This window comes from Alternaria ethzedia (genome assembly GCF_023757985.1).
Source record: "Alternaria ethzedia strain BMP 0044 chromosome Unknown scaffold_5, whole genome shotgun sequence".
Taxonomy (NCBI): Eukaryota; Fungi; Ascomycota; class Dothideomycetes; order Pleosporales; family Pleosporaceae; genus Alternaria; species Alternaria ethzedia.
In genome coordinates, this window is record NW_026056198.1 from 565642 (window position 1) to 579730 (window position 14089).

The 14089-nt window shown below is 52.9% G+C and overlaps 3 protein-coding genes across 3 annotated transcripts; 2 read left to right on the forward strand and 1 right to left on the reverse strand.

Annotated features, from left to right (window-relative positions):
• Positions 1–3071: 3071 nt before the first annotated feature.
• Positions 3072–4334, reverse strand: J4E87_002922 (uncharacterized protein; the record flags this gene model as incomplete). The annotated part of the gene is given in 5 exon segments (XM_049374556.1): positions 3072–3125; positions 3212–3778; positions 4024–4164; positions 4224–4310; positions 4326–4334. The coding sequence occupies 5 exon segments, from the start codon at positions 4332–4334 to the stop codon at positions 3072–3074; spliced, it is 858 nt and encodes a 285-aa protein (XP_049235547.1).
• A 3296-nt stretch (positions 4335–7630) lies between these two features.
• On the forward strand, positions 7631–9531 carry J4E87_002923 (uncharacterized protein; the record flags this gene model as incomplete). Its single annotated transcript, XM_049374557.1, has 5 exons — positions 7631–7721; positions 7784–8922; positions 8971–9120; positions 9171–9269; positions 9319–9531. 5 exons carry the CDS (start codon positions 7631–7633, stop codon positions 9529–9531), a joined length of 1692 nt encoding a protein of 563 aa, XP_049235548.1.
• A 1104-nt stretch (positions 9532–10635) lies between these two features.
• J4E87_002924 (uncharacterized protein) lies at positions 10636–11946 on the forward strand (the record flags this gene model as incomplete). The annotated part of the gene is made up of 3 exons (XM_049374558.1): positions 10636–10666; positions 10831–11059; positions 11133–11946. The coding sequence occupies 3 exons, from the start codon at positions 10636–10638 to the stop codon at positions 11944–11946; spliced, it is 1074 nt and encodes a 357-aa protein (XP_049235549.1).
• Between the last annotated feature and the right edge of the window lie 2143 nt (positions 11947–14089).

A 14089-nucleotide genomic window follows, 5' to 3' on the forward strand; every position in this document is an offset into this window, starting at 1 on the left:
AAGCAGCCACGCTACCTACCGCTCATTCCGTAGTTTTCTGTGAATACCCAGGACGATGAAACCATTGGGACGCGTTTATATCCACATGCTTGCTTGTGGTTGAGCTTGTCACCTTAGGGAGGACGTTCTGCGATGCCATTGGTCAAGCCAAGGACGGGAAGCGTGGGGCGGCGCGTCCGCCGCGGCACGACTTGCACTTTGACTTTGACGTTGACCAGACGGTTGTTTGGATAAGATTTGTTGTCGAAGCCTCGTCACTAGTGCGCGGCGCGTCCTTTTGGTGATGGGAAGAACAGATCCGAAGACACCAGTCCGGGAAAGGAGGTGGAGGAGTCTGTGCGTGAGCTAGACACGCCACTAGCGCGTGGCGCAACGAGGCGGGCACATCTAGGGAAGTTGAGTGAAACGATAGCATACTCTTTACTCCTCATTCTACTGCCATGCCATCACATTCAAGTGATTCTAGATCGCGAATCCCACCAGTTCTTCCGAGCAGCGAGTCGTCACGGCTTGGCAGCTACGGCGTTCGCGACGCGTCTCAAAGGAGATCGCAATCACAGTTGTTACGCCATTGAAGGCTATTCTGTGACGTTCCACATGCAACAGGTGTTGACTGCACTTGCGCGCGCTTGTTTTGCAGCAAACAAAGGACTGAACATATATGACTCTGGGGGTTATTGATACAGATTTCTCGCTACACATCATCTCCCCGCTTAATCTCCGATCGAGACTTACGACAGAACCCAACGGAGAGCCCTCAGTTCCTACAAACCGACTACCAATGCTGCGCGATTTAGTCAAGGTCGACGCGGAAATGCTCATCGCTTTCCTGGCAGCAGTTGCATTCTTCTGCTTCTTCGTGTCTGTCCTCATCCTATACGTTGGTCTTATCGCAGTCTTCTTGGGCTTGCAACATCTTCTGGCTCTTGTTGTTGACCTTCAGGGCCGGACTTTTCGTATGGAACGCTATTTAGAGATAGAATATCACGTACGGCAGGCGCGCAACCTAGGCCGATGGCCAACATTCTAGGCTATGGGATCTGGTCTGGAGAGATGCCTCAAGAAGAGTTAAATGCACAAGCAGGCTTTCAACTACAATGATCAAGAGTTATGCAACGTTTCGAGTTCATGTAGATCGGATTGTGGAAGCTCCGTGTCTCTGGTGTCTTAACACAGCTGTCTTTGATAGCAATTTGGGAAATTAGATCGGCCAGGCTTAGGGTCATGTATTCGAAGTGTCTGAGACAAATGTGAGTCTTGTCTGGCAGCCGTGACAGTGTTTGGTACAAAAATGCTATACTCACCGTTATCATCTCTATCTTTCACAACAGCATTATCGCATTCTCGTTAACAGGCGTCTCCTTCGAGCTTCATCACCAACTCTTCTCCTCGCTTCGACCAGCATGAGCAATATACTAGCATACTTTCAGCTGGGACCTCAGGCTGGATGGACAGAGTCAGTTGTTTTGCACACAGCGCGGATCCCATTTGCGATCGCTGTTCTCTGTCTCAGCGCCTGGCTGTACCCGTCCCTTCCAGAAGACGTCCTGTTCTTCTCGATGGGCTTAGTATGTCTCAATGTTCAATTCCACATACACAGCTAACCCTGCCACGAGGCTACCTTAACAATGACAGTCTGCATCGGCTCCATCATATTCCGAGTCGCGTATCCAAGCATTTACAACGTAAAGATCGATCTTGCGACTCACGTCTTAATGGGCGTACTCTGGTTAGTCGACCTTCTTCTCATGTGCTTTCTAGGTTGGTACCGACAAGCCGACAAAGAGTATCTATTCAAACTATGGGTCGCGAAACTTGTCATGGGTACAATCGAGTGGTAAGTACAACTTTTCACGTATATAGAGCTGCGCTGACATCTTACGGTGCTCTTTGGTTCTTCGAAGCGCTCGTTCTCGCAAGAGACTTGATGACGCCCTCACCTGACAACGAGCCCATGCCACTTCCACCACTGCCATCAGCCAGCAACTTTGATTCGCCAACATCGCCACAACAAATCGACCCATGGTCACCAGTCTCGCCTCTCGAACCTCCTCGCTCGGGGCCGCAGCCGTTGCTTCCCGAAAGCCCCAATAGATACGACGATGATGCGCAGGAGTTACCGGATCCTTTCGATTTCGGCTTTTCTCGAGAAGCTTCTAGCGATAGCTCAGGTCAGCATGTAGCGGATCTGAGTCCTCAGCAAGCTCCCAGTTCCGCCTGCAGTCATGGTAGAAGGGGTGCGGTTAGTCATCTTGATCCAGTGGGGTCACGGTGTGTTTCACCCAAGAAGCAGCCTATCAGGAAGTAGGAGGGTCGTTGAGATAGGTATCAAGAGGTCGCGCGAGAAGACAACTAGGGACGCAGCGGCTCAAAACATGGGGAAGACTAAAATGAATTTGATGCAGCTAAGGTGCATATAAGCATCCCTCTTCCTAGCGACGCTTCTAGTCATTCCTTCTCATTCCGTTCAAAACCCTATAACAACCTCACCTACACCCGCACAGCCCCATCACCCCTCTTACCTATCATTCCTCCATCTATCTAGTATAACCAAAAAAATGAACTCGGTCTGATTCGAACAGACGTCTCTCGCAGTCGCAGAACCACTATCACACTGTTACCAGCGGATGTGTCCAACACCAACCTCTTCACTACGTCGTTACCGTCGAGTAAGAGTGCTCTCATCCACCCATTAGACGGTACCACAGTTACCTGCGGCCACCGCCTTAGTCAAGGTGCACCTTGCTGAGCTGGAATCACAGATATGATGCGAGCGCCTTACCACTGGGCCACGAGTTCTGGTTATATTCTAGATGAGAGGGCGGAGAATTTCAGTATACGTGTAGTGATAGAAGAGCGAGGGTGGGAGCAGGTAAGAGAAGTAGAAATAGTAGTAAAAGCCTTATATCCTTTCGGGGTGGTACCGATACCTGATATGCTAAACATCAAGATCCCATATATGATACTGGGAAGGTAACACGCCGATGCCGTCGTTTACACATAATCTCTAGTAAACAGCATCATTCCAATCCAATCGTAACAAACATCATATTTCCATACAAGTCGGCAATCTACTCTCTGGCCGCCTCGACTCCGGCCTGCCATACGTCCTCAGAAAGTGTCCCCTGGGGAAGCAATCCTCGACCCTCTCCATACTACATCTAACCAGACTCCTAACCACATGCCCTCTGCTCACATGTCCCCTACCCACCCTCACCGTCTGAACATTACTCTTGACCCACAGCACCGGAAGCGCAACAGCAACACTAGCCTGAAGCGATTCCTCATCCGTGGCAAAACTGGGTGCGATGCTTGTCCGGAAACTGGTATGCGAGCTAGCCTTGCTCTTGCGCCAATGGTATCCGCGTCCGTTTCCACCCGAGACGTAGAATTCGTCGTCGTCAGAGTCGTCGCTGCATTGCGAAGTCAATTTCTTCGCTTTCCACCTCAAGTTTTGCGGTTCCTCAACGAGACTCTCTTCGCCGGTGAAGTTGGTGCAGAGTTTCTTGAGAGAAGGGAGGTTGACGGCGACAATGGCGAATTGCGTTTCGAGGGCGGCGATTATGATCATTTTGCCGAGAACCCAGGATGTGTCAATGGGTTCGTCAGATTGAGATCCCAATTCGAGGAGTGGAATGAGGCGGAAGGTGGCGATGATGACGGATATGCTGCCGAAGGTGAGGACGCTGAGGACGGCGATCTTTTTGCGGAAGCTGATTTGGCAGTTCCAGAGCATGGCGATGGGGAGAAGGAGGATGTACATGTCTAGGCCAATGTTCTGTTGGGGGTCAAGGTTAGTTGGGTGGTCTGCGGGGTGATGGACTATGGTTTGTGCTTACCAAAAGACATGGCACCAGGAGGACGATGAGTTTGTTCATGCAGTAGGCATCGGGATGGGTGCCAGGGTGTAGGATCTCATCAAAGGGCATGCATTGAATGCAAGCTAGAAGCCTAGTCTCAGATGTCAGTTCCATGGTATTGAGAGTGAGGAAACATGAGGACATACATGTTGCATCCCCACACGATTGTGTTGAGACCAAGGCCAGCGTAGACAGCATAGCTAAACTCGGCACTCTCGCGCGCAAGCCGGAGGTAAAAGAAGAGAAAGGCCGATTTCATAACCCAATGTACGGAGTAGTAGACTATCTCCTCGACAAAGAGCCACTGAGGTGTTTGGTCAGTAAAGATGTCCTGGCTAGTATGTCTCTTGCTTTGGTGCATACCTTGACAATTTCCAGTTGTTGGAAGGTATTAAGAGCGTCCATATGTCTGCGCGTAACGGTTAGTCCTGTCTTCTCCACAAAAGGTAACTATTCGGTACTTACAGCCCGCATCCCCAGTAGAGGAACATATGCAAGACACCCTGCTGAGCGACACTGAAGATGAAAACCACCACAGCGAAGTAGTCATCCCGCCTCCATTTCCTCAGACTCTCATCGACGTAACGACTGTAAAACCTCAGAAAGGTCGAGGTGGTGCCCAGAAAGAAGGTAACGTAGGCCACGGCATAAGCCAGCGGTTGAAGATTAGTAGCCAGCGCCATAGTCGAGAGAAACTGGCGACGTGAATCAATCACGGAAAGGAGTGGAAGTTGGGCAGCTCAGCTCACACAGCATCAACCATCTCAGTAATGCATGGCTGTCGTATGTATCTTAAACACCTTGCCTCGCATCACTCATGCTCTGCTTTTTCCCTGCATATACGTCGAAACTGGCCTGCCGTCTAGTCTCCCCGCCGGGTGTCATCTTTAGGAGTACATTCTCACGGACGTGTCACTGTCAGGGTGAGTTCACGACACAAGTCGTAGTTGACTTTGGTCGACATAAGCAAGACGGCTGTTTCGGTGTGGCTGTTGGGCGAGTACCGACTTCGAGGCGTCAGTAGTGCTTGCTTTTGCGCTCGAGAAGACCCGTAGACTGTACTACCACGCCGCATACGTGAGATGCGGAGCTCCGACCCACACTCCACGTTTTTCGCCTCGCCGTCGTGATCGCCGAAAGCTTGAGGCTCAATGTCCTATCCGATCCAAGCTGTATACGAATAGCGAGGCTGTGCGCATTCCAAAGAGAGATGTTACAACGTGTTGATCGGCTATAATGTCTTCAATACTTGGGACCAGTCTTTCCGTCTGGACAAGAGAGCATTGAACCCGATGTATGTGTAGCTACTCCTGTCAAAAGTCAATCAAAGGAGGTCTCTGATCTCTCGCCCATGGTCTTTGCCAAGATGCTCTATTGCTTATGACAGATCTTGTAACGATCATGCAGTTGGGACTAGAGATGCTGAGCCGAACAAGCAACACAAGATCAGCAACGTGCGCTATGCAGAAACAGCCGCCATGCCCACTTTTCCTTCCGAAACACCAATGGGCAGATGTTTTGGCTCCGATCCCCAAAACTCCGAAGCTCTTTTGGGTTGAGATGGAGACAATCGTCTTCCCAAATAGCTAAAACAGAAAACAAAATAGTCGTGATTGGTGCGCGAAAGCATAGCGTTGCTGGCTGCCGTCGCTAGAGCTTCTTCTGGAAACCGCTAGACTGAGTTGGTCTGCTGCGGAAGCTATATGGAGTCGATGCGTCCGCTATGTGAAGCTGCCCAAAGCATACTCACAGTCGTGGGTTCGACCATGCGAAACAATGTCCAGACGCATATATCATCGGATGCCGATACCGACATAGGGCTCCTGGGAAGCTGTGCTGAAGCCTATGCACACCACCGAAGTCGCATGCATCTCTATCCGGTTCTATCCTACACCGGACAACGACCGAGTTATACTGGAGGTCATGCTCAGCCAGAGGAATGACGTGACAGAAGCTTCTGCCATAGCGACGAGCGACATGACCACCAGCCCCGACGGCGAGCCAGAGTACAGAACGTACAGCAAATGATACAGACAACGTCTGCCAGTGCCTCAGGCAGCTGAAGCAGAGAAAATGACAATGGAGAATTGTAAGAAATCAAAGTCGACCTTCTCGATAGGGAGAAGGCTTGACATCTTTGCGGGAGCATACTGACCGGTCACGCGTATGCCGACCTTGTGCGCTATGTGAGAGATCAGGAACGACGCCGCTATTTAGGACGCACTTCGAGAACTGTCGTACAGTGACGAAAACGTGTACTCTGACCACTTGCCTGTGCGACTGGGGCGTGTCTCAAGTACGAGAGACAGATTAGCGTTCAACGGTCGGTTGATCCTCCGCTCGTATTCTCCGGATCTTGTGAGCGTAGATCGCCTCACCCGCGTCGTTCGGCGTGGGCGCGCATTGCGGGGAGCCTCTTGCGTCGAGGCATATTGCACACCACCACAGCGGGGGAAGCGGATAGCGTGCAGACGCAAACCATTGACGTCGGCCTCGTGACCTCGTGACCTCTGCGGACATGGATGCCCATCGCATGAAACTGCAAGATCGGCACGGCGACGGGCCGTCCTGCACAGCGCTTGCCACTGTGGAACACGACAGGCTCTGACATGTGACAGCAAGAACAACGACTCCAGCGCTGCAGTGTCTGCGACGACGAGGAACATGACGAGTGTGTTGAGAGTCGGCTGGTAAGGGCTGCGCGTCGCTGGAAGGATAATGCCGGTGCACCAATATTGGACCAGCATCTGGCGGCAGAAGCGCATCGGGTCTTACGGCTGATGTGAGTTGTGATAGGTTGGCGCGACGTCGCTTCCCCGTACCATGGCAAGATGGCGCCTAACCGTGAGTCAACTGCAAATGCGGCCGCACGAACGGTCGCCTGGTCTGGGAATGGGTCGCTCTTGAAGGTTCGCGAAGACGAGATTATGCAGGGCCCGAAAGCGTATTTCTCTCGGGCCTAGAGACAATCGAGAATGGAGGTGTTGGCTGCGGACTATGGCTAATGTGCCCTGGGGCAAGATGCTTGGCTGTCATTTCCCTGTGTGACACGCCGCGTCCGCGATGGGGTCGCGGGCGTGATTGGATAGATGAATGATGAATAGTCCTGCCCTTGGAGATGTGCAGCGTGGAGTGTAGGTATTGTATATGGGCCTGGCCATGCTTGCTGCTAGGGCGATTGGAGCTAGGGGCGAGGTGTGGTTATTGGGGGTCCCCCATAAAGAGGGCCCCTGTCACGCTCGAGTGTGCCGTCTTGCACAGCCCCGATACTGCTATCCAGACGACTGTCGCAGTGAGCGCATTGTATTCATCGAGCAGCAGCAGAGCCGCATCGCAAACACAGGCGCAGTCGCGTCAAGACAGAGTGAGAAAACCGTGCCGCTGCAGTGAACTGGCAGTTGTTGTGGAGCTTTGGCGCTGATGACGGTGAAAGACGGCGTCTCATTTCCGTCCGCGTTAGCGAACCAGCCTCATCCCAAGCAGCGCATCCAAGCTTCGCTCCCCGTCGCCCTCGCTCCTTCCCTCGGACTCCCTCGACGATAGCGACTGCCCCAGCTGCGAGAACCGGCGACCGCTCCTTCCATCTCGCGCATCAATCTGAGCAATCGCGACCGGGTCACGCCATTGCCAGCCAGTCTGCCAGCCACCGCTCCCACCCACGAGCGAGTTCCACCACGCGACGACCCAGGGCGCCCTCAGTCCCGCCTCGAGCCTATCACTACGCCCTCGACACCTGCGCGCTGCCTGTCTGACATACTCGACGCGCAGCCATGAGCACCGAGCCCACGCAGCTCTCTGCTGATGCAACCCGCATGTCTAGCGAGAAGGCAGTAGGGCCGTCGGAGCACGCCAACGGCACCGGTATGTTTGTCGCTTACCACCACATTGACGTCCTCGAATACTTGATTACTAACACGCTGCAGCTGCCATGCAAAGCGCCATTGCCACCAACTCCTTCGCTCCAGGCCAATCCTCGTCGCAAGGCCCCTCGACTGCAGCTGCTGAAGGTGACTCGACCCAGAAGCGTTCCCTCTTGAACGTCCCGCGATCCGGTTCGCAGTCCAACGAGACTCCCAACACCGGCCTCAGCGGCGCAACCGCAGCAGACGCTGAGAGCATTGGGCGAGGCTCCAAGCATTCCAAACGAAGCTTCATGGGCAAACGACGCGCAGGCAGCACGGCGAGCAGCAAGCGCTCCCACCCGCGCGCTGCCCCCTCCGAGAAAAACGAGCAAGTGCCCCCAATGCCTGCCACGGCCAACCGTCCAGCATCAACACGGAGCAAGACCAAGAAGTCTGGTGGCCTGTTGTCTTGTCTGCCCTGCTTTGCACCCAAGGAGTCCCGCGCAACCGACGATGCTACACCTTTGGAGAATGTCAAGCAGGCCCAGAAGGTGCCCGCTGGACGCACTTCCCAGTCGACACCCATCAAGAAACAGGAACCCACTGTTGCGGAATCGAGCAACACTGACTCGAAAGACCCACTTGATGAGAAGACGGGAAACGACACATTAGGTTCAGGTCTCGCCGACAAGCCCAGCCATGGTGATGGCACAACCGAGCAGGCGTCCGTCGGAGACCAACCCCAGGTCGTGACAAGAAGCCCATCCCAGAAGCAGCCAACAGACACAGTTTCCCCGCCCCAGCCCGGCACCCTGCAGACTGGTCACCCCCAGATAAGCATCACAAACCCTACGCCCACCGCTACTCCGGTACTTCCTCGGCCGTCAGCAGAGCAAGAGCGCATAATACAGGATCAGACCGAGGAGCAGAAGCAGATCGACAACGACATTGAGATGAAAGATGTGCCGCTATCGACTAATGATGTTCATCAAGAGGGAGAGGAGACAAGCGCAGAGGCCGAGGCCGAGCACCCCAAGGTCGATCTTCCTCCACCACCCCCGCTGGCAGAGAGACAGGTCGCTGTCCAGCACCAGACCGCAGACGTTGCGGAGGCGGCAGAGCAACAGAAGTACCTTTTGGGACCTATCGCACCCAGGTTCCAAGGAAAGAAGTGCCTGGTTCTCGACCTGGATGAGACTTTAGTCCACAGCAGCTTTAAGGTATGTTCCACTGCCGCTGTATTTGCTTCGATTTGCTAACGTAGCCAGATTCTGCACCAAGCCGACTTCACCATCCCTGTCGAGATTGAAGGCCAATACCACAACGTGTATGTCATCAAGCGACCAGGCGTTGACCAGTTTATGAAGAGGGTTGGCGAGCTCTACGAGGTCGTCGTGTTCACCGCGTCCGTCTCAAAGGTAAGCACACGATGGACTCACAAACACATGCTTCATACTGACGATACTAGTACGGTGACCCCCTTCTCGACCAACTTGACATCCACGGCGTTGTTCACCACCGGCTGTTCCGCGAAAGTTGCTACAACCACCAGGGCAACTACGTCAAGGTATGATTGCCAATGTTGTCTCCGCTTGCTCAATGCTAACCTATTACAGGATCTTTCACAGATCGGTCGCGACCTCAAAGATACCATCATCATCGATAACTCGCCCACGTCGTACATCTTCCACCCGCAACACGCCGTCCCCATCAGTAGCTGGTTCTCTGACGCACACGACAACGAGCTCCTCGACCTGATACCTGTACTTGAGGATCTTGCCGGCCAGCAGGTCAGCGATGTCAGTCTGGTGCTTGATGTTGCTTTATAAGCATGAATTGAGACGACAGTGATGAGTGAACACTTGCGCATGCCCTTTTTCACCGCGCCGACATAATCACTTTTCTTCGAGGTGAAGCTGTAGGAGCACTGCTCTTGCGGCTTCCAACTTGTACTTTGTAATCAGTTGTAATCTGCATCGAGAGGCGGTCTGGAGGGGGCAGATGCGAGACTATCGGTTCAAGAGCGTCTTGCAGGTTCAGACTGCATGTTTGACTTTCAGTGCCGCGAGCATGGCTTCGGCGCAATGTGCTTCGATACCCACCCCCACCAGCGCCCGAGCTGCAACGAGTCACATTCCTCTTTTACGCAACAAAACAGGGGGATCACGGCGCAGAACGGAGTCGATTTGGCTTGTGGAGCCGCGAAAATAAGCAGTAATATTGGCACATACCCCCTTTCTACATATGCGGCGCGTGAGCCCTTCGGGGTTGCGTTGCAGTACTATCAATACCATTTCCTTTGTACAGTATGCTTTGTTGTTGGTTTGCATTGCTGGCTGGGACATGCATCGTCTATTCATCCCACGACTGGAGCGTGTATTGGTGGTGCTCGTTTGACTTGGTTTGCTCTTCCCTCATGTACGTCCACAGGTGTGTTTTCACAGTTTGGCAGGAGCGAACGGCGCCTGTAGGCACCGTCGAATGCTAGGCAGGTAGTTTCTAGATAGTCAATACTACTCCAACAGCCAGGCCACAATCTAGAATCTTACTAGATGCTCTAGAAGTGTCGTACCATAAAGACTTCCTCCTGTCTGCACTGTCACATGCACCCATGACGTTCACTAACCAACAGAACGATGGTCTTGGCATTCACATGTCGAAAATACATGACTCGCGTGACCAAAAGTGCCCCAGACTCAGCCCGCATTACGTCTTTGCCACGTTGGACCCTTCCATTGTAAGAAGCTTATCCAGCCGTTACCTGCACCGCTGCCCCTCAATTCTTTGCTTCGTTACAATAGCCTCGCTGTGTGAAAGTGCCCAATTCTGCCAAGGCACATTTCGCTCGCGTTTACCGCAAATCGGCCTCGCCTTACATGGCTCGGTGACAATACGCCCACATCTGCATCTTCCTTTGCTAGACATCACTCGCCATGGAGAGATACAGTCAATTCCGCGACAAAGGTACGTTTGAGTAATCCCTCCGCGATTGCGCCAGAGTGCCACCGGTTCTCAAACCCCATTACTACACGTCGCCGTTTCCCGCCAGCGACGTGTACCCACTACCTGTCGTTCGCGACACAAAAGCAAGTCCATAGCTAACAGTGTATCTGCAGGTACGGCTATAGCGCCATTCCTCCCTGTCCCTCCACCACCCGTCGGCATCATCTGGCAGCCGTTATACTTCTTCCTCTTCTGCGTGCGCGCACCCTTCTTCGTCGCCTTCTCACTATTATACTTCTGCATTCTCGAATGGATTTCCGTGGGTAGAAGATTGAAGTATGGGGTGCTGTGGCTGATGCTGGGCATCCCTGGCGTATGGTGGGTGGACTTGCAGGTTGACGGTGTCAAGAGAGGGTATGTCAAATCATTCACAGCGATTGAAGTCTCGAGGCTCAATGCGACGAACTATTGCTAACACATCCCATAGACAGCTACATTCTGCGAAAGACAACCTCCCCAAAGCCGGCACAATCATCGCGTCCTCCTTCACGTCACCGCTCGACCCGCTCTACCTCGCCGGCATCTTCCAGCCTATCTTCACGCGCTCATACCCCCACCACCGAAAAGTCGAACGCATAACCCTCTTCCGCGCGATAGTACACGCATTCTCTCCGCCCGTCCTCTCTCCACCAGACGCCTCAAAGCTCGTCTCCCTCCAACAACTCACCGACGAGAACCCCAGCAGGATAATCTGCGTATTCCCCGAAACAACCACGACAAACGGCAGGGGCATCCTCCCACTATGCCCCAGCCTGCTGAGCGCAGACGGCAAGACCAAGATCTACCCCGTCAACCTCCGCTACACACCCCAGGACGTCACAACTCCCGTTCCCGGCGGCTACCCCTCCTGGTTCTGGGGCCTCCTTAGCAAACCGTCCCACCAAATGCGCGTCCGCATCGCTTCGCGCGTATACAACAGTAGCAACCAAGACTCGCCGTCTCGCTCTACATCAAGTTCGAAACAGAGCTCTGTGAAGGCATCTGGCTACGACGCGAATATCTTCGATCAACCGGACTTTAGGAACGGGTTCAGTGGCAAGCATGGTGAGGCGGGTGATGGTATGGATGTCGATGTTGGTGGTCAGGCTAATGGCGATGGTGGTGTTGTGAGTGAGAAGGAACAACAGGTCCTTGAGAGGGTTGCGGAGGATTTGGCGAGGTTGGGCAGGGTCAAGAGGGTTGGATTGGGGGTGGAGGAGAAGGTGGAATTTTTGAAGGTTTGGGGGAGGAGGAAACGGTAGACGGGGGTATGGGATGGGGAGATTGATGGTGTAGAGGCATGCTGGACGGAAGATGAAGGGCACGGGTAGGTAAAAGCCTAGTGGCTGTCTGATAGCATAGCATCTGCTTCTGCGTGCGCAAGATATGATATGAATATATATCTCTCTAGATTTACCACCTTCTATTGTTCCATTAAGGCTTCGGCTTTTTTCTCTGCTGGGAATGATCAATGGGATCTCAAAGGCAGGAGAACGTCCTCCCGGCTATAGTTTGGAGATATTGCCAGAAGGTTTTGATGAGGGGGTATATTTGATTTTACTGGGAACCGGTTTTGAAGATATTACTGTGATCTACTGCGTTTTCGTGCTGCTGTGGGTCGATATCTTTAAGAGTGCCTGAAAATATGGATGCACAAGGCGCAGTGTATGACGTATTTTGTACTTGATCAAACATTTGGGGGAGCCGAATACTACATGTCGCGTGCCTGAACCCTCTAGTGCGGCATACTCTGAAGCAAAGCTTGTTGGTAACTGTCAGAAAAAGAAATCGTACACTGAGAAATGTTGAGCCCACGACCTGTATCTCGTGTGTGTCAAATTCTGCTTTTCCTGCTTTCCCGCCACTGTTGCTCGTCATAGATAGCGTCGCGGGTATGGGGGTTGCTGAGATATCCCCATGTCGTTCCCCAGCAATCACATTATCACGGGTCCTCCGCAGGCCGGGGGACGGTTGTAGCATTCGAGGCCGCGATAGGTGATGAGCAAATTGTCGGCGTAAGATTAATGCTAGACGTTCTCAGTCACATTCAAACGATCTCCACGTCTTCAAACGGGCGTTCTATAAATGGGAGTAATGCCCCGACTTGCGTAGTCCAAAACCGACCGACTCGGATGTATCTGGCGCCGCCGTCAATGGGATGTATGAGCAGCCCGTGTGCATTACGGGTGCCTGGTAATTCGCACGCTCGGACGCTTTCTTCAGTCATCTCGCCGGCCTCGTTAAACTCTAATATACGCGGAGATCCTTCACTGCCGTCAAAGGTTCGGTCCCCCCGGTACTCAAAGTCTAACGGCCCATAGTCACTTCCAAGTAACAGGAGGGAGACGCCTGGATCGTCCAGCTCTATATTCTCATAATCCATTTTCCAATCCACATGACAGTACGCTACGTAGAGGCCGTACGTCATCGTTAGGTGGGTGTTCCACTCCCCCATCAGCTTCCAGGTTTGGTCCGGCTTGATGATTTTGCCAACAACGCGAAGTTTGCTGTCTTTGAGTCGCCCGTAAGGATTGGCACTGGCACCTTCAGATGCACATATAGCTTCTAAGTGATGACACTCAGAGCGAAAGTCTACAGTCCTATAGCTGGGCGATCGTGGGTTTTTCGACCTTGTTGGATTGAGCTCTGCGAATCTCACGTAGCAGCAGTGCGTCCAGCTCCATGAAGGGCCGATATATGTATCAGGCGTTCTGGCTATCAATCGTGCGAACAGTTGCTGTTTAGTAATGTCGTCCCATTGGCCAGTGTACCAAAATAGCTCTTCAAGTAGTACGTCCTTCCACAGCCCTGCGACGTAGGTCCATTTAGTTACTTCGGCCATAAGCTTCGCCAGTCCTGCTATCGCCGCAAAGCGGTCTTTAGACTTAGTGCTCTGGCGACCAACATAGGATCTTAAAAGTTCGTGCCAATCTCTGAGAATGTTTACATCGGGCTCTCCTTGCTTGTACCGCCACAATTGATGGGAGAAGAGTGGTACATGATCCGATGAAGCAGGCTCCATTTCGGTAATCCTTCGTGATGGGCATGAGAAATGAACTCGTCGAGCTCCAAAGTAAAGTAGTCTCTGTGACAACTCTTCTTCTTGTAGCGTCCAAGCGCGGAGGGACCATGCGCCACATCTCAGGTCTTTGCCACGCCGGGTAACGTCAAAGTCACTTCCTGGTACCCGGTGCGGATGACGTTCAGAGTGCAGGTTGAGATGACCGGTTATACCGGGCTTTAACGAAGACTGGAAGGCGACGCGGACTGGTGCGGCAGGTCGATCAAGGAAGCTATCCAGACAAGAGGAAGTTGATGCAGCGCAGATTGTGACAAAGGCATTCGCATAAACCGACCCCATGCGCTCGGCCTCACGTGCCCAGTCTTCTATGTCATCTTGAACAA